The sequence below is a fragment of the Abramis brama genome, assembly GCF_963993115.1.
Source record: "Abramis brama genome assembly, chromosome: 10".
NCBI lineage: Eukaryota > Metazoa > Chordata > Actinopteri > Cypriniformes > Leuciscidae > Abramis > Abramis brama.
Genome location: NC_139972.1, coordinates 34026317 through 34053934, shown reverse-complemented (window position 1 = coordinate 34053934; position 27618 = coordinate 34026317). Strand labels below are relative to the sequence as shown.

Here is a 27618-nt window from a genome sequence, read left to right as displayed (position 1 = left end):
ACTGTCCCGAGTTGATGGGAAAAGACAACTCTCGTCCAAGAAGAGGGGGGCTGGGGCAAGAGTAATCACCTTCCCCCAACCAGCAGCTTCTGGGGTTTACTCGACATTTCACTGCATTGGGGTAAACAACATCACAAGCTTCTGGCCTTTTTGATTCGTGGGCTGCTGGAAATTTTATGGACTTTACTTTGGCCAGACACCTGAGAGTTCAGCCCATCTCTCTTCAAGAACCCTTAACCATAATTGTATTGGATGGTAGACCCCTGGGCTCTGGTCAGGTTAGCCAGTGCACTACACTCCTCCATCTCCAAATTGGTTGTTATAATGAGAAGATACAGTTTTTCTTGATCCATTCACCAGAGTTCCCTTTAATTCTTGGCTTCCAATGGTTATCCCTTCACAATCCACATATAGATTGGACCGCTAGGGTAGTGACTGCTTGGGGCACTAATTGTGATATTTCAGGTCTCTCTCTCTGTTATTTTTCCGAGTTGCTGAAGACACCTACTGATTCATGACCAACCACCTCCAAGCTTGCTGCCCACTCCTCTAAAGCCACCAGCCCAATCCACTGTGGCCTCCAGAGTCCTGGTGCTTCCTCCTGAGCTGTCTCAAGTCCCCTTATAATATACAGACCTCTGTGAAGTCTTCAGCAAGACCCGCGCAGCCTCTCTGCCACCCCATATGCCATATGACTGTGCAATTAATCTGCTCCTGGGAACCTGCCCTCCTCGAGGGAGACTTTTTTCCATCTCTGCCCCAGAAAGAGCTGCCATGGAGGAATATATCAATGATGCTCTTAACAGTGGATTAATCCATCCATCTACGTCGCCAGCTCCTGCTGGCTTCTTTTTCGTGGGGAAGAAGGATGGCGTCTTCGGCCTTGCATTGATTACTGGGGACTAGGGGTGTGCAAAGCAGCCGGTATTTGTATCTGTATTTGTATTTGTTGAGAGGGGAAAAGTATTTGTATTTGTATTTGTATTCGAGTAAAATTCAAAATAGGTGTAAAAATCCAGTTTTTTTGCGTTACACTTCTAATTTACGTTATAGTGTAAGTATTCTTTAATTATATCCATTATAATAATTATGGATATGCAATATTGGTTGATGTTTTTCTATAAATCCAGCAATGAACATGTAACAAGGAACGTCATTAAAAAGAAAATAACATAACAGCCATTAGCTACGTTAACGTTACTCTGTCAACAGCCTATTGTCTAAATTACCGAGCTAACAGAGCTACTAGTGTTGTCACGGTGCCAAAATTTCAGTATTCGTTACCAATACCAGTGAAAATCCACAGTTCTCGGTACCAATTTCGGTACCAAAGCTTAATTTAGATTAAATTTACATATATTAAAGTGTATATCACGGTTACAAAGATGGAAACTGTAGTATTAAAAACACTTTACAATAAGATTCCATTTGTTAGATAACATAAGATAAAATGACCTAACAATAAACAATAGTTATATACTGTCGCAATTATTCTCCTTGGGGTTAATTTAAAAATACATTTTTAACATTACTTACATTATTATTTATGTTAACATTATTTAATGCACAATGAATGAAGTGAACAAACATGACCAATCAAGTGTTTGTATTAAATAACATTCACAAACATTAATTAATGTTGTAAAAATATATTGTTCACTCAATGTGTTTATGTTAGATAACACATTAAGTAATGTTAATGAATAGTATCTTATTGTAGTGTTACCAAACTATACAGGAGATAAAACGTGTTTTATTTGACTTGACTGTACTTTTATTTAATCCAAAACTGCATTCATATTTAATTTTAAAAGGGCTTTTTAAACCTGCTAAGAGTTATCCAGCCAAGAATAAGCCTAGAACTGCTTTTCTGATGGACTGATATTAATGACATAATGACGGCTTTTTATTTCATTTCTCATCTCCATAAATATATCTAAAGCTAATGCAAGGGCTAGAAAACAATTAATTATTTGCTGATACTTCCTCGTCATCATGGAGAGCGCAGTTCGCACCGCTTTCTCCTTTCCACAAGCGCTTGCTCTCCCGTACGTCTGTCGTTGCTATGTAACCATGGACATAGGCGCGCCGCTCGCTTCTATTATGAGCGCGCTTGCCGCGCGCCTACATTTGAAATCTGAACGCGCAAAAAACGCGCTATGTGAACGACGTATGTGTCTTTTTCCTCCTTTCTTATCAACAAGTGGATTTACAGCCACCACATCAGCAGCGCCGCCGGTCGCCATGTATTATTAGGAAACGCAGCTTTTTGATATAAAGTTTTTCTTGTTCCCGAATACAAATATTTTTAAAGTATTTGTTCGAAATAAGTATTCGTAAAAAACACATTATTTGTGCCTTTCCGAATACCGTATTCGGGTTCAGCTCCACCCCTACTGGGGACTTAATCGTATTATGGAAAAGAACCGCTACCCACTGCCACTAATGACCACGGCCTTTGAACTCCTACAAGGGGCAACCATTTTCACAAAATTAGACCTTCGAAATGCCTACCACCTTGTTAAGATAAGAGAAGGAGATGAGTGGAAGACTGCTTTTAACACTCCAAATGGCCACTATGAGTATCAGGCAATGCCCTTTGGGCTAGTCAATACTCCAGCCATTTTCAGGCACTTATTAATGATGTGTTACGAGATATGCTAAACAAGTTTGTATTTGTTTATCTTGATGACATTCTCATCTTCTCTCGTTGTTATCAAGAGCATTTCCCACTCATCCTATCTCAACTGCTGAGGAATGGATTATTTGTCAAACTAGAGAAGAGTGAAATTCATGTACCCACTGCCTTTTTTCTTGGATTCATTGTCTCTAGTGGCAACGTCCAGATGGATCCTGGCAAGATTCAGGCGGTTCTGAACTGACAAAGAGGTCCAACGTTTTCTGGGATTTGCAAATTTTTATAGGAGGTTCATTAGGAACTTCAGAACTATTGCAGAACTCCTGACCACTCTTACCAAGAAGGTATCAAGCCCATTTAAGTGGACTGGAAGGGCTTATCACACATTTGACCAACTCAAGCAGCTCTTCACTTCCATCTCAAGCAGCCATTCTGACTTTTCCAGATCCCGAGTTGCCCTTTGTAGTGGAGGTGGATGCTTCGGACGTCGGGGTAGGAACGATCTTGTCGCAGAGAGCAAGGAATGATCACAAACTTCATCACTCACATGGACTTTCCCCAGCTGAGAGGAATTACGACATTGGTAACCGAGAGCTGTTGGCGGTGAAGTTGGCACTTGAAGAGTGGAGACAGTGGCTGGAGGGTGCCAAACACCCATTCCTTATATGGACGGATCACAGGAACCTCACCTACATCCGGTGGTTCACTTCCTGGAGGCTCCTGGGCTCCTGTAAGGCCGCAGCTTGTAATGACTCTCCCAGCCTCTAGTTGGCGCTGACCTGTAATGATTCTCCCAGCCACTAGGTGGCCACAGCTTCTGTAGAATTCATTGTGTTGCTACTCATTAGTATTTGATTTCTCCCAGCTGTGGGGCTCATTAGCTTCTTTGTGTTGGCCTATATAAGCATGCCTCTTTCTTTCAGTTGTGTTTAGTCTTGAGCCTACTATGCTTGTATTTTTCTTGCCAAGAAAGCTAAGTCTGTTGTATATTTGGATTTACCTTTTGCTCATCTTTTCCCTTTTGTTGTACTTTTAAACTTGGACTCTTCAGTAAAAGCACATTTTGTTCAGTCATCTAAGCCTGCAAGTTATTCTTCTGCTCTTGGGTTCATCTGCTGTTTGTCACCCAAAAGAGATAGAAGCATTGCTAAATCACATTGCAAATAAGGTGAACATCAAACATTAAACAGTATATAAATCAAAATTGCCTAACGTTACCAAATGAAATGTTGACCTAGGAAGAGTTATATGACTGTGAAGCTTTAGGGGTGTTTATGGACTCGATCTACTCCATCTATGTTTTGATAATCATTCTGAATCCAATATGTCATGAAGCTTCATCCCTTTTTTTTTTTTTAGCAGAAGCTCTGTTCTTTCTTTTGATATATTGCAGGTTCAGACATTCATACCACAAAATACTCTGGGGGCCATGAATGTTTTGTGATAATGATAAAAAAAAAAAAAAAATAAATGCTAGTGAGGAAAGAGTTAATAATAATTATTTGCAGTGGAAAGTTTGGAAAGCAGAATTATGCTAAATGTATATGCTCTATTTATGTTTTACATATATGCTTTTAATTTATGTTTTTAGTGAAATCAAACTTCAGAGGACTTGAGAGGCCACAACAGGCCCCTGAGATGTGTTAGATACTATAAAAACAGTAGCATACACTGGTGACTCCACAGTCCAACTAAATCAGAACACAAATAGAGTTCATTACCTGCAATTTTAATGAAGATGCAGTGATGGTCATTTCAGAGTATATAACATAAGGTATTCTAATAATGTTTGTAAAGTTAAAAACAACAACAACAGTTTTTCTTAGACTGTGTTTAATTATTACTGTGCTAACCATTAATTTAATTGAATGATTATTATATTACTGAACACACTTAAGAATTTACAGTTAGGGTTGCATTACATGTATAAGACACTGTGGCTAAACATTCTGAGATGAATGTTTATTTGTTTATTTATGGTCTAAAAACATATGAACTTTGTTTGTTCTCTTCCTCAGGTCAATGAAAGTTCCCTTTCGAAAGGGAACTCTACACTACGTCAGAATGACGCTATGGGGGGGAACGCCTCAGGCGTGACAGGTGTCTGAAATAAATATCAACTCACGTCAATTATGTTGACCGGCGACAGCCCGTGAATCATCAGCTTGATTGATTAACGCGCAACCTGGATGTATAAAGGGAAGCCTTGCATACATGACAACACCCTTTTCGTCTTCAGGGACTGTTTGTCTGTATTGAGAATATCGCTGAAGCGCGCGGGAGGCTCTCGAGAGAGCCTCTTGTGCAAACTGTGAGCGTTTTTTATTTAAAAATGCTCCGCTTTCGCGGACCCTTTTCTCGAGGGAGGAGGGTTCAGCATCTGAGCTGTGGTGCGTGCGATCTGTGAAACAATACTGTTTGGGTACGAGGCGTTCACAGTCAGTTCCTGAGGGTGCTGGCAGTGTTCATTAAGAAATATCTCGGCGCGCGTGAGAAAGAAAAAATCCGTGCGCTGTCGGATGTTTCAACCTCGCAACTGTTGACTTTCTTCTCGAGGGATGAAAGCCAAATATTTTTTAACGGCTCTTTTCTCGCGCTTGCCGAGGCAGTGTGTAGATTACGAGAACGTATAAATGTTAAAACAGTATTGTCTGGTGAGTATGGCTGCATTTAATTCTATGAATTAAAATGATGGAATATTATCTGACTTTTAAGAAGTTAGATATTTAGTAATTCAGCCTATCATCCAGATCGCGTTACCCAGTGTTTTTGGCTGCATTTTAATTGAAAAATGAGCAGTGAACAAAAAGAGCAGGTGTAATTCTGGTCTTTTTGTAAAATGTGAAATTAACATATTTCTTTTTCTTTTCAGACCACATCTCCTGTTTTAGAGTCTGGGGCAAAATGTTATGGGAGTAAATCTAAAGATTTTTTCGATGGTCAGGTAGTAGGTCTTAACAGGCCTCCTTGACCAGACAGTCCCCATTTTGCAACCGGACAGTGCTTGGGCCTCCCTGAGGTGAGCTCCCAGGAATTGACTGTCAAGGAGTAATGTGGTTATCAGGTTATAGGCCTCACTAGGCCTTCCTGAATATGAGCTTCCACATACTATGGTTAAATGAGCTCCCACATATTATGGTTATCAGGTCATAGGCCTCACTAGGCCTTCCTGAATATGAGCTCCCACATACTGTGGTTATCAAGTTATAGGCCGCTCCAGGCCTTCTTGAATATAGCTCCCATATAATGTGGTTATCAGGTCATAGGCCTCACTAGGCCTTCCTGAAAATGAGCTCCCACATACTGTGGTTGAATATGAGCTCCCACATTCTGTGGTTATCAAGTTATAGGCCTCACCAGGCCTTCTTGAATATGAGCTCCCACATACTGTGATATGAGCTCCCACATTCTGTGGTTATCAAGTTATAGGCTTCACCAAGCCTTCTTGAATATGAGCTCCCACATACTGTGGTTATCAGGTCATAGGCCTCACCAGGCCTTCCTGAGTTTGAGCTCCCACATACTGTGGTTATCAGGTCAGATGCCTCACCAGGCCTTCTTGAAAATGAGCTCCCACATACTGTAGTTGCCAGGTTATAGGCCTCACCAGGCCTTCCTGGTTATGAGCTTCCACATGTCAGATTACAGGCCTCACCGGCCTTCCTGAATGTGAGCTCCCACATACTGTGGTAATCAGGTTACAGGCCTCATCAGGCCTTCCTGGTTATGAGCTCCCACATACTGTGGTCGCCAGGTTACAGGCCTCATCCGGCCTTCCTGGTTATGAGCTCCCACATACTGGGATATCAGGTTACAGGCCTTTCTAGGCCTTCCTGAATATGAGCTCCCATACACGGTGGTCGCCACGTTACAGGCCTCGCCAGGCCTTCCTGGTTATGAGCTCCCACATACTGTGGCGCCAGGTTACAGGCCTCACCGGCCTTCCTGGTGATGGGCTTCTACATGTCAGGTTGCAGGCCTCACCCGGCCTTCCTGAATGTGAGCTCCCACATACTGTGGTCATCAGGTTACAGGCCTCATCCGGCCTTCCTGGTTATGAGCTCCCACATACTGTAGTCGCCAGGTTATAGGCCTCACCAGGCCTTCTTGGTTAGGAGTTTTTCACATGTCAGGTTTCGGGCCTCGCCGGCCTTCCTGAATGTGAGCTCCCTCATACTGTGGTTGTACATGAGCTCCCACATACTGTAGTCGCCAGGTTATAGGCCTCACCAGGCCTTCTTGGTTAGGAGTTTTCACATGTCAGGTTTCGGGCCTCACCGGCCTTCCTGAATGTGAGCTCCTACATACTGTGAGCTTCCACTTACTGTGGTTATCAAGTTATAGGCCTTACCAGGCCTTCTTGATTATGAGCTCCCACATACTGTGGTTGAATATGAGCTCCCACATTCTGTGGTTATCAAGTTTTAGGCCTCACCAGGCCTTCTTGAATATGAGCTCCCACATACTGTGGTTATCAGGTCATAGGCCTCACTAGGCCTTCCTGAGTATAGCTCTCACATACTGTGGTTGAATATGAGCTCCCACATTCTGTGGTTATCAAGTTTTAGGCCTCACCAGGCCTTCTTGAATATGAGCCCCCACATTCTGTGGTTATCAGGTCAGAGGCCTCACCAGGCCTTCCTGAATGAGAGCTTCCACATATTTTGGTTGAATATGAGCTCCCACATGCTGTGGTTGTCAGGTCACAGGCCTCACTAGGCCTTCCTGAGTATGAGCTCCCACATACTGTGGTTGAATATGAGCTCCCACATACTGTAGTTGCCAGGTTATTGGCCTCACCAGGCCTTCCTGGTTACGAGCCTCCACATGTTAGGTTACAGGCCTCACTGGCCTTCCTGAATGTGAGCTCCCACATACTGTGGTGAATATGAGCTCCCATGTTATATGGTTATCAGGTCAGAGGCCTCACTAGGCCTTCCTGATTTGAGCTCCCACATGCTGTGGTCGCCAGGTTAGAGGCCTCACCGGCCTTCCTGAGTATGAGTTCCCCCCATGCTGTGGTTGTATATGAGCTCCCACATACTATAGTCGCCAGGCTATAGGCCTTACCAGGCCTTCTTGGTTAAGAGCCTCCACATGTCAGGTTACAGGCCTCACCGGCCTTCCTGAATGTGAGCTCCTACATACTGTGGTCATCAGGTTACAGGCCTCATCTGGCCTTCCTGGTTATGAGCTCCCACATTCTGTGGTTATCAGGTCAGAGGCCTCACCAGGCCTTTCTGAGTATGAGCTCCCACATACTGTGGTTGTATATGAGCTCCCACATACTGTAGTCGCCAGGTTATAGGCCTCACCAGGCCTTCTTGGTTAGGAGTCTTCACATGTCAGGTTACAGGCCTCGCCGGCCTTCCTGAATGTGAGCTCCTACATGCTGTGAGCTTCCACTTGCTGTGATTATCAAGTTATAGGCCTCACCAGGCCTTCTTGAATTTGAGCTCCCACGTGCGGTGGTCGCCTTCCTGAGTTTTAACCTTCCACAATTAGTGGTCACCAGGCTTTAGGCCTCTGCGGCCTTCCTGGTTATGAGTTCTTTCATGTCAGGTGGCAGGCCTCACCAGGCCTTACTGAATGAGAACTCCCACGTATTGTGTCTATCAGGTTGCAGGCTTCTTCTGGCTTTCCTGATTATAGGTTCCCACGTAAGGTGGTTCCCTGGTTACAGGCCTCACCAGGCCTTCCTGGTTTTGAGCTTTTACATGTCAGGTTACAGGCCTCATCCGGCCTTCCCGAATGTGGGCTCACACATACTGTGTTTTTAGAGTGATGAAGTACGAGCAAACCTTTACTTCATTCCTTTTTGGTACATACGTTCCGTACCTTTTTTAAACCATGCTTATGGTAAGTCACACGACTTATGTCTTGTGTATTTTCTAAAATCCATTTTCTATGGTAAGGGTCATGCGCGTATCGCTTCTGTCCCTTCCTATGTGGCTCAGACCCTGGTCTTTCTCTTCGGGTCCCATTCTAGATACTTCCTGTCGTCACTTTATTACGACAGATGTTTTTCTCTAGTTAACTTCCACATTCTGATGAGCTCCCACACACTGTGGTCACCGTGTTACAGGCCTCACCGGCCTTCCCGAGTATGAGCTCCCACATGCTGTGGTCGCCAGGTTAGAGGCCTCATCAGGCCTTCTTGGGTTCAGAATGGCTAAGTACATGCACTTTCTTTCATGTACTTTCTATTTCCATTTTTTATGGTAAGGGTTGTGCGCTGTACGCTTTATTCCCTTTCTGAAAGTGAGCTCCCACATCCTGTGGTCGCCAGGTTAGAGGCCTCACCGGCCTTCCTGATAGGAGCTCCCACATGCTGTGGTCACCAGGTTAGAGGCCTCACCGGCCTTCCTGATATGAGCTCCCACATGTTGTGGTCGCCAGGTTAGAGGCCTCACCGGCCTTCCTGATAGGAGCTCCCACATGCTGTGGTCACCAGGTTAGAGGCCTCACCGGCTTTCCTAATATGAGCTCCCACATGTTGTGGTTGCCAGGTCAGAGGCCTCACCGGCCTTCCTGAAGGTAAGCTCCCACATATTGTGGTTGAATACAAGCTCCCCCATGTTGTGGTCGCCAGGTTAGAGGTCCTACCAGGCCTTCCTGGAGGTAGCTCCCTTTAGGCCCTCACAGGCCTCCTCAGTGTTTTGAAACACAAACACTGGGTAGATCCATGGATCGAGTAGAGAGACTCCCCTCGCTGGCAAGGGTTGTAAAGCACTATGCTGAGTCATACTCTCCAGGGTTTCCCGTCTCTGAGATCCGGGCTGAGTGGTTCACTGCCTGTTTTGCAGTCCCTTGGGTTGGATGCCTTCTTAAGGCAAGTGTCCAGAGGCTCTGTCTTCAGACAGACAGGAAGTGGCCAGACTCTAGTGTCTTATGTAGTGACACCAGGTCAGGCCTGCCTGGTGGTATTTCAGGTGGCACGCTCCCCTGAATAGTGACTGGCTGGGAGTCCCTTGGGCCCCCTAGCCACACTCCCTAGAAGGGACCCCTTCTTTTGGAAGCTGTGGTCCTAAGCCTTTGAGCTGGCCCAGATATACCCCCCATTAACTATGTTCTGGCGGTTTCTTGGTTCATTAGCTTGGGTGATGACCGGTAGGGAGTGCTGTCACTGACAGCCCGATGTGACCTAAGGGTGAGTGGTTCGGACAGTTGTCACTGCCTTTGGGCATGCACTCCCCTCAGCATGGTGGCGTTGGTATATCGTTCCCCATAGCGTCATTCTGACGTAGTGTAGAGTTCCCTTTCGAAAGGGAACGTCTCAGGTTACGACTGTAACCTATGTTCCCTGAGAACAGGGAACGAGACACTACGTCTTCCTGCCATGCCTCGGGGCCTGCCTCCAACAGTCCCTTCAGACGATAGGATGTTGTCATGTATGCAAGGCTTCCCTTTATACATCCAGGTTGCGCGTTAATCAATCAAGCTGATGATTCACGGGCTGTCGCCGGTCAACATAATTGACGTGAGTTGATATTTATTTCAGACACCTGTCACGCCTGAGGCGTTCCCCCCCATAGCGTCATTCTGACGTAGTGTCTCGTTCCCTGTTCTCAGGGAACATAGGTTACAGTCGTAACCTGAGACGTTTTCCTTGTGTAAGGAAAATGGAACATATTTTTACTTCATGTTATTTGAAAATCTTGGGTGCATAAGATATGCTTTCTTCACTTTGGGGTTTATTTTTTACTGTGCTGTCATATACTTTAATGTTCTTATTGTTCTTGTAATAATTCTGGAGAAGACATTGCACAAGCCCATGTACATTTTGATGTCATGCTTGTCCATCAACTCTGTATATGGTACAGCTGGCTTTTTTCCAAGGTTATTGACAGACCTGCTCTATGATGCACATATAATCTCCTTTGAAGCATGTCTCATACAGAGTTGTGTCATTTACTCATATGCAGCTTTTGAACTTACAATATTGATGTTAATGGCATTTGATAGGTTTGTTGCAATCAGTAAACCTTTGCATTACAACAACATAATTACCACACGGTTTCTAACTTTTCTAATAGTTATAGCATGGGTTTATCCAATTACTTTTGTTGGTATTAGTGCTCTTTTGACTGCAAGGTTGACAATCTGTGGTAACAAATTGCTAAAGGTGTACTGCCACAACTATGAAATTGTCAAACTCTCATGTGTGAACATTACTATTAATAATATTTATGGCCTGATTGTAACTATCACAACAATGTTTATCCCTTTGAGTTTTATACTGTATACCTATGTCAGAATTATTATAATTTGTCAAAGAAGCACACGAGAGTTCAGGAGCAAAGCATATAAAACTTGTATTCCACACATGGTGATCCTTTTAAATTTCTCAGTTGCTATTTTTTGTGAGCTCACTTTGAGTCGATTTATGATTGGGGAACTTCCTATAGCTCTGAGTGTTGTCATTTCACTTGAATTTATTGTTATACCATCCTTTGTAAACCCTATTGTTTATGGTCTAAACTTTCCTGATATCCGCAAAAAAATTAAGCCTCCAAATAGCCTGCTTTGTTTCTGTTGTAATACTGTAACACAGAAAACCAAGTTTGAAGAAATTTAAAGATAATTGTTTAATCAAGTAGTCACTCACCTTCTAGTTGTGAATGATTGCTAAATGTGATATTTTCACCTTTCTGAATTCTATACAGATTTCATTTGACCTCCTCAGTAAATACATTTTTGTGAAACATTGTATAAGGGTTTTAGAAACACAATCAGAGATTATCTTTCTTAATTGACTGAATAAAGGGGCCATCCATATCATATGAGCTCAGATTAATAACTTTATATATAGAATATAAGCTTCCATGAAATCTTGTAAAAATGATAGACTATTAGTGTCAGTAATGCTTTATAATTGTATTGTTTAAAAATAATAAGAATAAAATAAAAGTATTTTTTAAACTGGTGTAAAATTTTTACATTAGCATTACATTGTCAGACTGAACCTGGCTTATTTTTTATAAATAACGATTTAGGAATTAGTTTTGAGAGGTTCAAACAATAGCTGTCAACATACTTTATATCGAATAATTACAAATCGTGATATTTGGTGTAGTTATATCTGTTGTTAATAGAAATAATAACTAAGAAATAATAAGAAATAGCTGTGATGCGGTCAGCCCCGTCGCCGATCACGAGCCCATGCAGTGTGGACTGGTCTTGACCGGTGGCAATCGGCCTTAACCTTGGTGCGCGCCCCCACCTGGAGCAGAGTCTCACGGGCTCTGGTCCATGTGCGGTGGCACCTCTGGACGAAGGCGTGAGCAGAGGGGACCGCGACTTCGGATTCCAGGCTAGAAAAAATTGGTGGCTGGTACCCTAAGCTACACTCAAACGGAGATAAGCCCGTAGATGACACTGGTAATGAGTTATGTGCGTACTCAACCATTGAGAGCTGCTGACTCCAGGAGGAAGGATTCTTAGACACCAAACATCGCAACATTCTCTCCAAATCTTGGTTGGCTCTCTCGGTTTGACCATTGCTTTGGGGATGGTAACCCGAAGACAAACTTACAGTCGCTCCCAGTAATTTACAAAACTCCTGCCAGAATTTGGACACAAATTGGGACCCCCTGTCAGAGACCATGTCCGTCGGGAGGCCATGTAAGCGAAAGACCTGATCTATGACAGTCACCTCTGTTCCTTGGCAGAGGGTAATTTAGGCAGGGGAATGAAATGAGCCGTCTTCGAAAACCAGTCCACTACGGTCAAAACGACCATCTTGCCTTGGGAGGGCGGGAATCTAGCGCTATGTGGGACCAGGGTCTCGAAGGGACATACAGCGGTTGGAGTAACCCATCTGGGGGTCAATTGGAAGTCTTACCAGTGGCGCAAATCGAGCAAACCAAAACAAAATCTCGAATGTCGCGAGCCATCAATGGCCACCAGAATCGTTGCTTGACCAAAAAGCTGGTACGGTTTACTCCTGGGTGACAGGCCACGTTGGAACAATGACCCCATCGAATAACGTCGGACCGTAATTCCTCCGGCACAAACAACCGTTTCGGTGGACAACCGGGCGGAGGCGTTACCCCTTCTAAGGCCGTCTTGACCTTTGATTCGACCTCCCATGTGAGTGTGGAGATGAATAGAGTCTCGGGTAAAATGCACTTGGGAGTAGACGGGCATTCGGATCGATCAAAAATACGAGACAAAGAATCGGGTTTGATGTTTTTGGAACCCGGGCGGTACGAGAGGGAAAAATTAAAACGACCGAAAAAAAGTGCCCACCGAGCCTGCCTGGAGTTGAGTCTTTTAGCAGATTGAATGTATTCCAGGTTCTTGTGGTCGGTCCAGACAATAAAAGGTACCCCTGACCCTTCTAACCAATGTCGCCATTCCTCCAACGCTAACTTGACCACCAACAACTCTCTGTTACCAATGGTCATAGTTACGTTCGGTAGGCGATAATCGATGAGAAAAAAACGCGCAAGGATGCATCTTGTCGTCTGTGGAAGAGCGTTAGGAGAGCACTGCACCTACCCCCTCCTCTGATGCGTCGACCTCCACCACGAACTGACATGATGGATCTGGGGCTATCAGAATGGGAGCTGAAACGAAGCGGCTCTTCAGGTTAGCGACCCCCAGAAACCTTTGTAGGGCCTTACAGGAATCTGGGCTTGGCCAATCCACCACAGCTTTAACCTTGTCAGGATCCATACGCACTCCCTCAGACGAGACAATGTACCCTAGAAAAGGAACAGACTGTGCATGAAAAGCCCATTCTCTAGCAACCTCTGAAGCACTCGTCGGACGTGCTGAACGTGTTCCTGGAGAGACGAAGAAAATATCAATATGTCATCCAGGTAAACATATATGAACTGATCTACCATGTACCATGTCATTGACGAGTGCCTGGACAACCGCTGGGGAGTTGGACAAACCGAACGGCATGACCAAATATTCAAAGTGCCCCCAGGGGGTGTTAAACACGGTTTTCCATTCATCCCCCCTCCTGATGCGGACCAAATGATAAGCATTACGTAAATCCAATTTTGTGAAGACTGAGGCTCCCTGCAACCGCTCGAAGGCTGAAGACATCAACGGCAAAGGATAGGTATTCTTTACCGTGATGTTGTTCAACCCTCGGTAATCAATACACGGTCGCAGGGAGCCGTCCTTCTTCCCCACAAAAAAGAACCCCGCCCCCACTGGAGAAGAGGAAGGACGGATGAACCCGGATGCCAGAGAATCAGAAATGTATTTCTCCATGGCCTCCCTCTCAGGAACAGAAAGAGAGTATAACTTGCCCTTAGGCGGAGACATACCTGGCAGAAGATCTATGGCACAGTCATAGGGACGATGCGGAGGAAGAGAAGCAGCTCTGGACTTACTGACCACTTCCTTCAGGTCGAGGTACTCCGCGGGCACGTTTGACAAATTCACTGGCTCCTCCTGCAAAACAGAACTGGACAACGACGAACCAGCAGACATTAAACAAGACGCATAACATTGAGTGCTCCAGGCAGAAACAGAATTATGTCCCCAGTCAACCCTGGGGTTATGCTGTACAAGCCAGCGATGACCGAGGACAATGGGGATGTGAGGGGAGTCCAGTAGAAGAAATGAAAGTTCCTCGGAATGATTGCCTGATGTGATGAGTGTTAACTGAATGGTGGTGAATGATATGGTAGGTAGCTCTTGACCATTGAGTGCGTTGACAGAAATCTTGTTGGTGAGAGGTATGGTAGGTATCTGAAGTTTGCGTGCCAGAGTCCAGTCCATAAAATTACCTTCCGCTCCAGAGTCGAGAAGAGCTTGACAATGATGGGACCGAGTTGCCCATTGCAATCTCACCGGGAGGAGGGTGGAAGAGGGTTTCTGTGTGGAGACCCCGCCCGACAGAATCCTCTTCTCTACTGCCGGGCCCGTTCTTTTACGGGGCAGTTGTTGAGAAAGTGGCCCGCCCCTCCGCAGTAGAGGCACAATCCCCGGGACCTCCTTTTCTCCCTCTCCTCCCGGGAGAGCCGAGCTCGACCCACCTGCATGGGCTCGTGATCGTCGACGGGGCTGACCGCATCACAGCCACTGGCCTGGGGGAGTCCGAAGGTCCTAGGAATCGGAGTCGTACGGGTGTGTTGCTTCAAGCGATGCAAACGAGCGTCCACTTGCAGGGCCAGCTCAATAAGTCCGTTTAGGTCCGTTGGCAGGTCCAGGGTATAGATTTCCCGCTGGATGTGGTCAGCCAGCCCATGCAGGAACCTGTCCCACTGCGTCTCCTCGTTCCAGCGGCACTCAGTTGCGAGGGTGCGGAATTCGATAGAATAATCGGCAACTGGTCTATCTCCTTGGTAGAGGTCTGCGAGCTGTCGTGCTGCCTCTCTACCTGCGACCGCCCGATTGAAAACCCTCTTCATCTCCTGAGAGAGTGCCGCAAACGAGGAACAGCACAGGTGTTGGTGCTGCCTCCATGATGGTCAGATCGTTCTGTCACGGCAAAGAGAACAGAAGAGGCAATAGCAAGTAAAACTGGTTTATTGAAACAATATCAGTAACCAGACTCAATGGATGAAACACTTGTAACAGTCAGATTGGTAGCGCAGGTTTGCAATAAAGCAACTCGGTCGTCAGAAGAGTGAAGTAAATCCCGGAGTGATGAAGCTGACGTGAAGACTGGAACTCAGATGAACAACAGGAACCCACGACGGTGAAACCTCACACGAAGAACAGACTTGAAGCACGGAGACACGAGGAGGAACAGACACTGCACTGGGAAACATCCAACAAAACGATCTGACAAACACAAGACGCAAGAGGTGAGAATAAATAGGCGCTGGTGATTAGAATCAGCTCCTGGAGGATCATCAGCGACCACGCCCACAAACACACACCCATGCACACACATAAACACAGTGCAAGGAAGAGTCAGTGAATTCATCAACCGTGACACATAATCATAAAGTTAATCAGGTGTCTTGTGTTAAGTTAATGATCTCAGTGTGTGTAGAAAAAAATAAAAATCTCATCATTCGTTATCAATGTATATTTAAGTTCCTCTATAGTTCTCATTCTCTGTCGGGTATTGGTCTTGTATTAAATTCTGTCAAGCTGCCTTCTCATCAGTGGATTAGCCGTTTTTTTTTTTAAACAAACATTTCAGATCTTTGCCTTCATCAGTGTCTTTGATGAAGGCAAAGAGCCCTTTGTATTTTCTTTATCTCCTGTTTATAACAAATAAGTATTCTTAGAGTGCAGACCTTTTTTTGCATTTTTGTAGTGATATAGGTCTCAGCACGTAATTAGCTGGTAGAGCGCGGTGAGTGTTTTGATTTCCACAAATAATCTTATATAGTTCTGTTTTATTTGTTTCATTGTTCCATAAAAGCAAGTGGCATGCAATAATTTGGTCATGTATGAATCAAATAAAAAATTTAGTTCTCACTCTCTGTGCTATACGTGACAGAATATAAGAGTTATACTAAAATATGTGGATATATTTATTTTACTGTAAAATATTTATTAAGATCTTTATATTGAGATAATTCCCAAGTTCCCATTTGAAAGGAATTTTCTCGGGTTACAAATATAACCATGGTTCCCTGAAAGGGAACGAGACACTACGTCTGGAAGACGCTATCATCGTGCCCGACGTCTGAACCACGTGTATAAACACGACAATCTCAATGTCCCATGACGTCATTGCAGATGCGACTGGGATTAAAAGATGGCACCTGTAGTACACATCATCAACTTTTTTGTCTGAAAGAGACGTGGGTGGACATTTAAAAAATTCAAGGAGTCAGCCCAATTTTCACCAGCGTATAGGCTGTCCCCATTGCCAAATCATACACAACCACATCACAGGCTAGATCGATGGGGCTATAGCTCCTTGGCAGCAACCATACAGCATGCACATACACTGCCACACACACACACACACACTCTCTCTCTCTCTCTCTATTTATGTTGTTTACGTTGAACAAATCATTTGCACACACATTTCTGTCATTTTTCTATCTGAAGCTATAGTTGCTTGCAACACTGAAAGCTCCGGTGTCTGTGTTTAGCGCGAAAGCTCACGTGATTGCCGCCGGCTCGGGATAAAAATTTGTGCAGGACAGTCGTGCCGTGTACCAGCTGCTTTGACACGATTGGGGTGCTGGTTACTGGTTTGCCGGACACCAGCATGGGAAGCGGGTGTGCTGGTGGACCAGTATAAAGTATATTTAGCATGCTGGGACCTGGGACCATCACACTACAAGTAATGATTGACTATTAGTGATGAAACCTGCAGTTAACAAGCAGAATCAAAGAAGATAAGAGGAACAACAAGAACAGAAAAAAGAGAAGAAACAAGCAGATAGCACAACAACTACAACTGACTCACAGCCACACAGACAATAAATCAGCAAATAAAATCAATAATATCTCACCAGAGAATGCTTAAACAACTCCAAAAAAACATTATCATGTTTACTTATTATGACCATACTTAAGTCGCCATTATGGTGATCAGAGTTCCTTTCGTTGGGCACTTGGCCATGGACTTTGGTTAAATTAATTATCTGTCAGCAATTGTTAAAAGTGCATGCCATCACTGTTGTCTACAACATTTCATGTACTGACTGTAATGACACACATTTTATGTAGTTTTTGGAATTAGTGACTGACAGCTGGAGTTTGACACATGTGAGTTTTCAAATGAGCATGAAAGTGTTTTAAAAAAAGCAACTTTCCATTCTGAACTTGCATTATCAAGTTATTATTAAAGGTAGGGTAGGCATAGGCAAAGGTAGGGGCTAGCAATAACAAGATTCCACCATCCCTTCAGAACCCTCATCTCCAAACCCAAAACACATGAACGTGCACAGCTATAACAGAGTCTGAAAAGCGTCACCATGAGATGGCGTTAAATTAACTCATGTCTCAAAGCACATAACATATTATGTTTTATTAACAAAGTTCGGGAAGAGCATGTTCAGATAATTTGCCTGCTTTGACACGGCCCAAGAGGCCAACCTTAACTTCTCTGTGCTCTTTGTTCCAGTTCCGCCTGATCTGCCCTGGTGGTTTTCAGCCCTGTCTTCAGTCCCATCAGCTCTGCCCTGATCACCTGCCCTGTCAGCTCTGCCCTGATCACCTGCCCTGTTGGCTCTAGCTGCTCCGCCATGGCTCCTCGACCCACCTCAGTCTCTAGCCCTGTTTCCACTCCACGGACCTGGCCCTCTCCCTGTTCCGCCTCTGCTCCAACTCCCTCCTGGACTTATGGTTGTGTTTGGAGCATCTCGAAGCCGCTCCTTTGAGAGGGCCTATGATGTGATTACCCACTGAAGTTTCCAGGATATCCACCAGAGGGCACTCCTCCCCAGACCATTGTCATTCCACCATGAACTACATTTCCCAGAGTCATTTGCCCAGACTCATTATCCCTGATTGGTTTCAGCTGTTTCTCATTTACCCTTGTTAATTCTGTCTATATAAACCTGGTTAACTCATTTTGATATAATGTAAGTGCGAACTAGTGAATACAATAATAATGAACTTAAACAAATTAAATAGCTCTGACTTGTACCACCTGACTGCTGCAGATTCATTTCACCATTAATAATGTTGCCATAAAAACTCATAATTCCGAGTCTGAGGATGTGAACAGTTGCAAGTAGAATGTTACAGGTTGCCATCTCTTAATTACAGTAATTATGACATGGTGTAAAATCATAATCATAACTCATAATCTCAATGTTTTGGTTCAGGAGGAACTGTTTGCGGTGCTCAGTGCCTCTACAACTCTGTATATCCTCATGCACTGATGACGTGTGATGTCTGCATGAGCAGGGTGCGCAGAGGTATGGAAATACATAGGAAATACATACCGTACACCTGATGTTCTTTCATAAGAGGTATTTTCATAATAATAATGTATATTAATAATGAGCATAATGAGCATAGCGCACTAACATTATCGAAACATTAGCTATCCTGATTCAACAGTGATGAATGTCAAAGTGCGGCTTGACATTTATACAGAGTTCACACGATTTTCAAACTCATCAGATCACTGTTCTTTTCACACTGCATGACTATCTGTGGTAGCATTCAGTCGCTGCTGATTGCATATCGCACGATGGATCGGTGACAGGGGGTTTCACATTGCATGGCTTTACAATAGGAAGAATCACAGACAACTCTGTCTGGTCCGCAAACTACATTGATTTCACATCCAAAAAAAAACAAAAAAAAAAAAACATTTCACATCCAAACACATGCGAGAAGTGATAAGAAAATAACGCAAGATCATGTGTGCGTGAGACCGGAGTTCTCGCGGGAGACCGGAATTGTTATTAGGGACTGTTCGTTTTTTTATTTAAGGGGCTACCGGAGGAGTTTTGAGATTTATAGTCAAAATATACTTGACCCTCACTTCACCAGCAATACATTTTTCTATGACCCTCCAAAATGATTGTGAAAAAAGGCATGACCCTCCCTGATAATTTATTGATTACTTCTGTACTGGTTTGCGCTTGGCAAAGATGTTCAGATATATCTATGCCTAGTAGACCTACACCAAACGTTCATTAAAAAGGGTCCTGTACAGGGCTGTACAGTGCGACATGTACAAAAAGATTGGTCTGTGCAATGAATAAATGTACCACTGTAGCACGCGTGCGATACAGTTTTGTAAACTCCATTACTTGTGTTTGTTTTCAGACATGATAACAGTCGTTTTATACTTGTGCTTATGCGATGTCACGATTTTTGATCGTGGATGATTCCATGATCTGCTTTTGAAGAAACATGAATCGTGCTACAGCGCACATTTCTCTGAGCCTGCAGTTCTGCAGTTCTGGAGCCTTAAAGGGACACTCCACCTCTGGAAAGATGAATGTGTATTTAAATTGGGTCATTTATGTAGAAGAAATGTGAAATTATTTTTGAATTTGGAGCTTTCTAGACTGAGAAAAGCCAGAAAATGTATTTTTGGCTCATGTGGATGAAAGACAACAACTCCCAGAATGCACTTGCTTCGCTGCTCTACGAGGCCACTCCCAAGTCATGCCTACCAGTTAGAGAGCAGTTGTAAACAATAAAGCTAAGCTAAGTTACTAGTAGTCTCCGTGAGTCTGCCCAGGTTTTTGAGATCGCATATCGCACAAAATGTCCGGGGTTCGGCTTTTGTGTTCTACAGTCGCCATTCATTGTGTTTACTGTGGCGAGCAGGACGAGACTAGGGCCACGGGAGAACGACGCGAGGCCGGTGGCGTGATTACTGATGACCGACACCTGTGAGGCACTGGTCTCGTATCTATCACGGAGGAGCGGGTATTTTCTTAGCAATGGTAAAACGCACATCAATCGATCACGCCACCGGCCTCGCGTCTTTCTACCGCGGCCCTAGCCTCGTCCTGCTCGCCACAGTAAACATGATGAATGGCGACTGTAGAACGCAAAAGCGTTGACGTGATTACTGATGAGCGGCGCCTGTGAGATGCACCGGTCTCGTGGGCTATCTCTCATTGAGGAGCGGGTATTTTCTTAGCAATGGTAAAACGCACATCAACCGATCACTTGTTTAGCGTTCATGTAAACACTACATTCAGATTCACCAATCGGAATGAATTCAGTTAAAATGAAACAAAAGGTGTGCATGTAAACAATGAATGGCGACCGTAGAAAGCAAAGCCGAATCCCGGACATTTTGGACGATCTCGACGGCCGGACATGCAGGTTTCTGCCGGTGAAATCAAACGCACTGGCACTGATCTGTGATAGGTCTGTTAGCGCATTAGGTCCAACCCCCTATGGGCGGGTTTGAAAGGGTGGGAACTAGTGCTTGTAGTCTTAACAGAAATCCCCCCCTCTTACACTTCCTCCTACAATGACGCAAAATTACGATTTTTGCGTCATTGTAGGAGGAAGTGTAAAGAGGTAAATACAGATTTCTCTCGTCTCAGGGGAAAATGAGAAAATGTTGCACGACCATTCAATAGTATGACTGGGTTTCTAACATTGCAAAGCTTAATGCAAATGGGTGGAGTGTTCCTTTAAGCTTGGTTTATACTCGCCGCGTCCGCACAAGCGCGATGGTGCGCAAGGGCCCATTTCGTTTGGCGGTGTGCACGGCAGATTTTGTAACTGCGCGCGCGGCTCCACATCCGAAGATGCACGACTTTGAGCCGAATCTGGCCGAGCATATAGGTCATCACACCGGCACCCAGTTTGTGCATATAGTAGTTGCTAGTGATGTATGTCTCGAGACCGGTCTTGGTCTCGAGACCGGTCTCGAGACCACTTTTACGTGGTCTCGGTCTTGTCACGGCCTTGACGGTCTTTGGTCTTGGTCTTGTCTTGGTCTCGGACCTCTCGGTCTTGTCTAGGTCTCGCTGTCTCAGACTGACATAGTGGTCGGGGGATTTAGCCAGAGGCGGACAGAGTACACAGCTACATTACTTGAGTAAAAGTACAAAAAGTACTTGAGTAAGTTGAGTAAAACAGATACCCCTTGCTAAATTTTACTCAAGTACAAGTTGAGGTTTTAACTTCATTTAGGAGTCATTCATTTTGGGTAACTGCACAACTACACAACTGACAGATGACTTTGAGCGCACCGCCAACGGTGTGTGTGTGTGTGTGTGTATTGTGTGTGTGTGTAACCATAGCGACAAAACGACCAACTTTCGGATCCCGCACTTAAGCCTATAATTTCGTTTTTAAAAATGTAATTAAGTATTTAAAAGTTGCAGAATGGGTTCATTTGGAGTCTCAGACTCCGAAATCGGCAGAGATAGGCAGGCATTTGCTTAGATGAATTTGTGTCTTTGATATCTGTGTGTGTGTGCGTATGTTGTGTTGTTGGTGTTAGACTAAATAAATGGTCTTTTAAATATCATCTGCATATCTCCGTTGTGTTGACTAAACATTAGGCCTAATCCAAGTTTATAATTGTGTATCTTTAATTTGATGTTATACGTTTTCATCTACACATTAATTATAATTTCAATTGGTTACATATTTCTCATTCTTTAGACAGTTGTTGGAGGAGCAAGATGGTGTTGGAGGTGTTTGATGTTTTGTCAGATGAACCAGTCAGTACCAGTCATGTCAGTCCTCAACAGTACACAAAAGTTAAGGGAGTCTCAATCCTCTAGTGCAGTAACAGCCGTCATGCAATTGCTACACATAGTTGATCTCACCCAATCTGCAAAAACATTTACAGTGAGCTCACAGTCACACACATGACATGGTCTGTCTCTGTATTGTTCTGCCTGTGTAGTTGAAGTAATACCATCTAATATGCATTGAATGTAAACTGCGGCTGAACCCTATGCTGCTGTTCTTGAATTCATACAAGTTATTGCTTAGCTTCAACACTAGTCTGTTTTTTTTCCCCTCCGGTCTCGACTTGGTCTCGGTCTTGGTCTCGACTTGGTCTTGGTCTCGACTTGGTCTTGGTCTTGACTTGGTCTGTCTTGGTCTCGGTCTTGGTCTTGTCTTGGTCTCGATACCCTCTGGTCTTGGTAGTGTCTTGGTCTCGGTTTAGGCGGTCTTACTAGTCTAGTAGTTGCTTAAATTTACAAAATGAGCCTAGCTTACTATAGCAGAAATAAGCCCTTTTAATTATTGTCCATGTTTTATAAAAAATGTTCTCGAAACTAAATGAAAATTTTTAGTGAAATTAGAAAATATGCAAGTTATAGTTAATTTAGTTGTATAGGCTATGTTCTCAAATTCATTTATTTTGTTCTAATGTAACAAGTAATAATCTCAAGGTTTACTGCTTTACACAATTCTTTTGTAGTGTGGTTTTGGTGAAGTGTACTAAAATAAACATTCACCTGTGTACCTTACTACTTCTCACCGCTGATTCCTGGTGGTTTAGAGGGCAATTACTCTGAGTTGCCTTCTGTCGATTCAAACTGTGCGTTCACACCACCGCCGGCGAGAGCGGCAAAATTCGCCAAAAAAAAAAAAAATCTAGAAAGAATAGTACAACGGCGAGCGCGTCAAGTATAAACGCCTCGTCCGTTTGGGGAGGTGCGCGGGCAGGCAGCGGAGGCTCGCGCTGCGGGAGCCAGGCGAAAGTATAAACAAGGCTTAAGTCCCAATACTGTAAAACTCAACGTACATTCACATCACATGTTAATGCAGCGGTAGAGTTACACTCACAGATTATTGAACAGATTAATCAATTCTTCTGGAACCACTGAAACAGATGGAGATTCAATAGTATGTTAATGAATGAGTATAACCCCCAATTTCCACCAGATGCGGAACGGCTGCGGAACGGCTCCGCTGCGTGACAGCTCCGTGTTCCGTCGTCCGTCAATACCCACCAGGTCCGGATTTGTTGCGGAACGGCTGCGGTCATGACTGACAGCTGACTTCACGAGGCCCCATGTAATCTCGCGAATTCTGGTGTGATCGCGCGATATGTAATAAATTAATGTCTAAAATCCTTATTCTATTTATAACTTTACTCAAATTTAATATTTCATTAACGTTACAAAACATAATATCTGTAAATAAAGTTCTTCATGCTAATCAAACAATCCTGCAATGGCTACTGAATTAAAAATTTTAATGTGTTTTTAACCTGTATAGCTATATAACTCCTCATTACGAGTACATAACTAGCTATTTGCTTTCTATCTTTATTTCTTGGACAAAAATAGTGACTTACCATCCACACCAATCACTTCTGCTATAGTTTTCCACGCCGCATCCTTTTTAATGTTGTCCTTATAAAAAGGATGTGAGGGGTCATAGATGATGGGTTGATTCTGTACCTCAATAATCAGCATTTCTTCATCCATCGTGTCAACGGGGTTAAAACTTCAACAAGCCTGTCTCCACCCATTATGACGTTTTCAAGGTGTAGTGTAGGGAAATATGAGTGCGGTGTATTTTATTTTGAAAATTAAACGGATCTTTTATTTTGTTTCTGGCTGTTCTGTTTTGTCACTCGACTTCCTGTCCTGCGTACTCTGCCCTGTAGTGCTGCGGAGCGCTCCGGCATCCGGCAAAAATAGAAGCTCTGCGTATCTGCTCCGGAGGGCTGCGGATCGGCGGAGTCGGAACGCAGCTGTACCGCATTCAGTGGAAATACACTCATTGACTTTAATGGAAACCTATTGACTCCGCCGCCGTGCCGGAGCCGTAACGCAGCCGTTGGAAATTGGGGGTAAAATGCTGATGAAAAATCACTGACTGTATTAGATGTAATCGCACGAGAGTAATAAGTAATACGTTTTTCCGGGAGACCACATAAGAGGGTAATATTAAAAACAATAGGCTTATGGTCAGAAAAATGATGATCTACGATCTGTACATTACACACAGGGCCGTTTGAAGGAATTTGGCCATAACATTGAGTGCTCCAGGACAGCACAATATTATGGTGAAATTAGATCTCGTGTTTGAGTTAAAACTGAATTATTGTTAAGCATAGCAAGAATCATAGCAAAAAGGCTAACAAATAAGAGTTATACCCACCAATTAATATTGCCTCTTCATTCATGACATGGATACCGTAATCATACAGAGAAAACATAGTTGCATACCTTTATCTTTCGCTCGTTTCTAAATTGGGCACCTGATGGCTTTGACCTTTCTTGTCCATCTCTTATTTGGCACTCGACATCGACAATCAACAGATTTCCCCTGATCCCCCCCATACCAACTGTCACTCACAACGAGTCACGACCAGAAGTCAAGACTAAACCAATTCACCTTGGTGGTGGAGACCAAGTAATCGTTTTGTATTACCTATTTTTATTAGCAATTCAGACAATTCAGAAAAACAAAAATGTGCAGGAAATATAAAGGCCTGTATTTATAATATTATGAATGAAATGTGCGTTATTTGGAAGAAAGTCGAGGTGTGACTGACTTAGATAACTATATGATAAGATAAGCTATGAAAAAATCATGTTCCTCTGCCTCTTTCTGGTTAAATAATGTTTATAGATGGGTTACAAAGTATTTATTAAGTAAAAAGACTGTTTGCTAACAGTTAAATGACAACTAGAAAAATGCATTTCCGGAGGAACTGCAAAGTGTGCTTGCTCGGGTGCGGTTCACTAACGTTAGCAGGTAGTGGGATAAGGGTGCGTTGAAGTTTGCTTGATCTGAGAATGTCAACAATAGTATTTTTTTCAAGATTGTGCAAAAAGGTGAAATGTTATGTGCATTAAGAGACATGTCTGCAATGTAGACTAGTGCCAATGGCATTGTTTATGTGGCTTGGTTGTTGGTTTTGAAATATTTGGTTATACAGCAGAGAGTGGGAGTGTTTTAGGTGAGGAAATTTGAAAAGAAGTTGACAGTCTTCATTTACTGTATCCAATAAGCCAATACAAAACTCACCCAGCTGTTCTGTGGTTGAGTGTTCCCTTTGATAAGGAACAAATTTACCATCTCAAATTAAGGTCTACCGTAATTAGCAATGCTTTGATTGCTGCTGTCAAGATGGTTGTCATCACCTACAGAGAAACGCTGATTTTTATAGCCTACCGTCAGTCCTCATATTGTAATTAAATGAAAAACGCTATCAGTTTCACTATTAGTTTACTCTAGCGATGCAATCGCAACAACATGGATAACGCTGTTTGGCCTTGCCTAACTTTATATGACATATGCGCCATATGCTAGAGTTACACATCCCGCTGCCATTTCAGGGCTTGAATTTCGGTGCGGGAATGTGGGGATTGCGCATAATTTAAACCATTCCCGCAAGGTTAGCTTTTATAGTGCCAGAAATTCCCGCACAAATATATTCGCTTCATCTCAGAACAAATGATTAAAAAATAAATTCACAGATGCGAGAAAAAAGATGTCAAACTGTCTTTTATTTTCGAATTTAATTCCTCAATCAGTGCTAAACCGGCATTTTCTGTCTTCCGCTGAGCCCTGGCCGTAGACAGATCATATGTTTCACGCTGTCAATGCAGTGGTCTGCGTTGCGCTGATCTTATTCACACTATCGAGTGTAGGTGCAGCATTCTAACATTGAGTCATAATGAGCTGTTTGTGAAGAAATTATCCGCTTCCAAATTATGTCATTTTAATCACGAAATTGAAACATTAAAAAACAATTTGCTCTTTATGGTGTGCCAGTGATAGAGCGCGGCAGCAACGAATTATATATTTATATTTACACTTTTTTACAACTACCTAAAATAAAATCACTTTACTTCACAAACTAGCTAATCTGGCTGCATTCACTGAGGTAAATTATAATCATCAAAAATAGTATATGTAATATTCACAACAATAACCGTTAAAAATACTGTCATTTGTATAACAATGGCAAAATGTATGAATACTTACACACATACGTAAACTCCTCCATCATTAGTTATGACCGTTCTGACTGGTGATGACGTGGTGCGCGAAATGACAGTTGGGAGATCATCGCTCTCCACTTCCTGTGAACAATAAACCATTTCGTTTGGCTGTGACGGGCAAACGCTTCCGAAAATCAAAAATCCTTCTAGTAACTTTTGTGAGGCTTGGTCCAAGGATCATGTACGTCCAGTTTCGTGAAGTTCGGACCAAATTTGTGACCTGTGAAACTTTAGTTTCGCTTTCTGTTCAATCCACTATGGCGGACGAACGACATGGACTCGTGATGTCATCTTCGTGAGCAACTTACACCGGTACTGACCGTACGTTTTAAAGTTGGAACGGTGTCTCTGTCTCAAAGGCCCTAGGCGCAGGAGCTGGCCAAAATTTCTCTCCCGGGAATAATAATAATAACTAGAAAAATGCATTTCCGGAGGAACTGCAAAGTGTGCTTGCTCGGGTGCAGTGCACTAACGTTAGCAAGTAGTGGATAGATGCGAGATGCGAGAAAAAATATGTCAAACTGTCTTTTATTTTCGAATTAAATTCCTCAATCAGCGCTGGACCGGCATTTTCTGTCTTCCGCTGAGCCCTGGCCGTAGACAGATCATATGTTTCACGCTGTCAATGCAGTGGTCTGCGTTGCGCTGATCTTTTTCACACTATCGAGTGTAGGTGCAGCATTCTAACATTGAGTCATAATGAGCTGTTTGTGAAGAAATTATCCGCTTCCAAATTATGTCATTTTAATCACGAAATTGAAACATTAAAAAACAATTTGCTCTTTATGGTGTGCGAGTGATAGAGCGCGGCAGCAACGAACCATCAGCTTGCAGTGTAACAACATTGAATGCTCGGCCGAACAGCTGATCATAGCTGTACAGGGCGCCTTATTATTTTTCATCTCCATAAATATATCTAGTAGTAAAGCTAATGCAAGGGCTAGAAATCTATTAATCTTTTGCTGATACTTCCTTAGCTGTGTCTGAAACCGCTCACTCGTTCACTCATTCACTAATCCCTACATAGTGAATGGCAGTTGAATGCACTACATCAGCAAAGAATTCGGACGCTGACATAATTATCACGCGCCAGAGAGCTCGGACAATTTGTCATAAACATTACCTACCCATCTTTAATATTTCCTTTTTTTGGCTGTATTTTTCACGTTTATTGCGTTATTTGATTAAAAAAAAAGATAATAAAAACACTTGCTTGTCATATTTATTTACTTTTTACATTTATATGTGAAAATAAAAGAGAACAAAACACTACACAACACATTTGTTTATTCAAATATAGATATAACGGTATATATAAATAAATAACCAGGCGTCTGGTCTTATAAATGATTGTTTTCTAACTCGCGTGCACCTTTGCCATGGTGACATTTTTGTTTATTTTTCATTCGCGCTCTATCGCCTTATCGTGTTGGATTGTGGGAAATAGTGTCTCAACAAGTGTACATCGTATGTACACTCGAATTCAGAGAGGATTGTGGGTAAAAGTAGTGAAGAATGTAGGGAATGATGTCATTCACTCAGAATTCGGACACCACTACAAAATGGCCGACACCCTAAATAGAGCACTATATAGTGGATAGGGAGCGATTTCAGACACAGCTCTTGTCATCATGGAGAGCGCAGTTCATGGTTGCATAGCAACGACAGACGCCACAG

The 27618-nt window shown here is 43.3% G+C and overlaps 1 protein-coding gene across 1 annotated transcript; it reads left to right on the top strand.

The window, feature by feature from the left end:
- Positions 1 to 10280: 10280 nt before the first annotated feature.
- Positions 10281 to 11216, top strand: LOC311091249 (olfactory receptor 51I2-like; the record flags this gene model as incomplete). The annotated part of the gene is made up of 1 exon (XM_084127068.1): positions 10281 to 11216. One exon carries the CDS (start codon positions 10281 to 10283, stop codon positions 11214 to 11216), a length of 936 nt encoding a protein of 311 aa, XP_083983194.1.
- Between the last annotated feature and the right edge of the window lie 16402 nt (positions 11217 to 27618).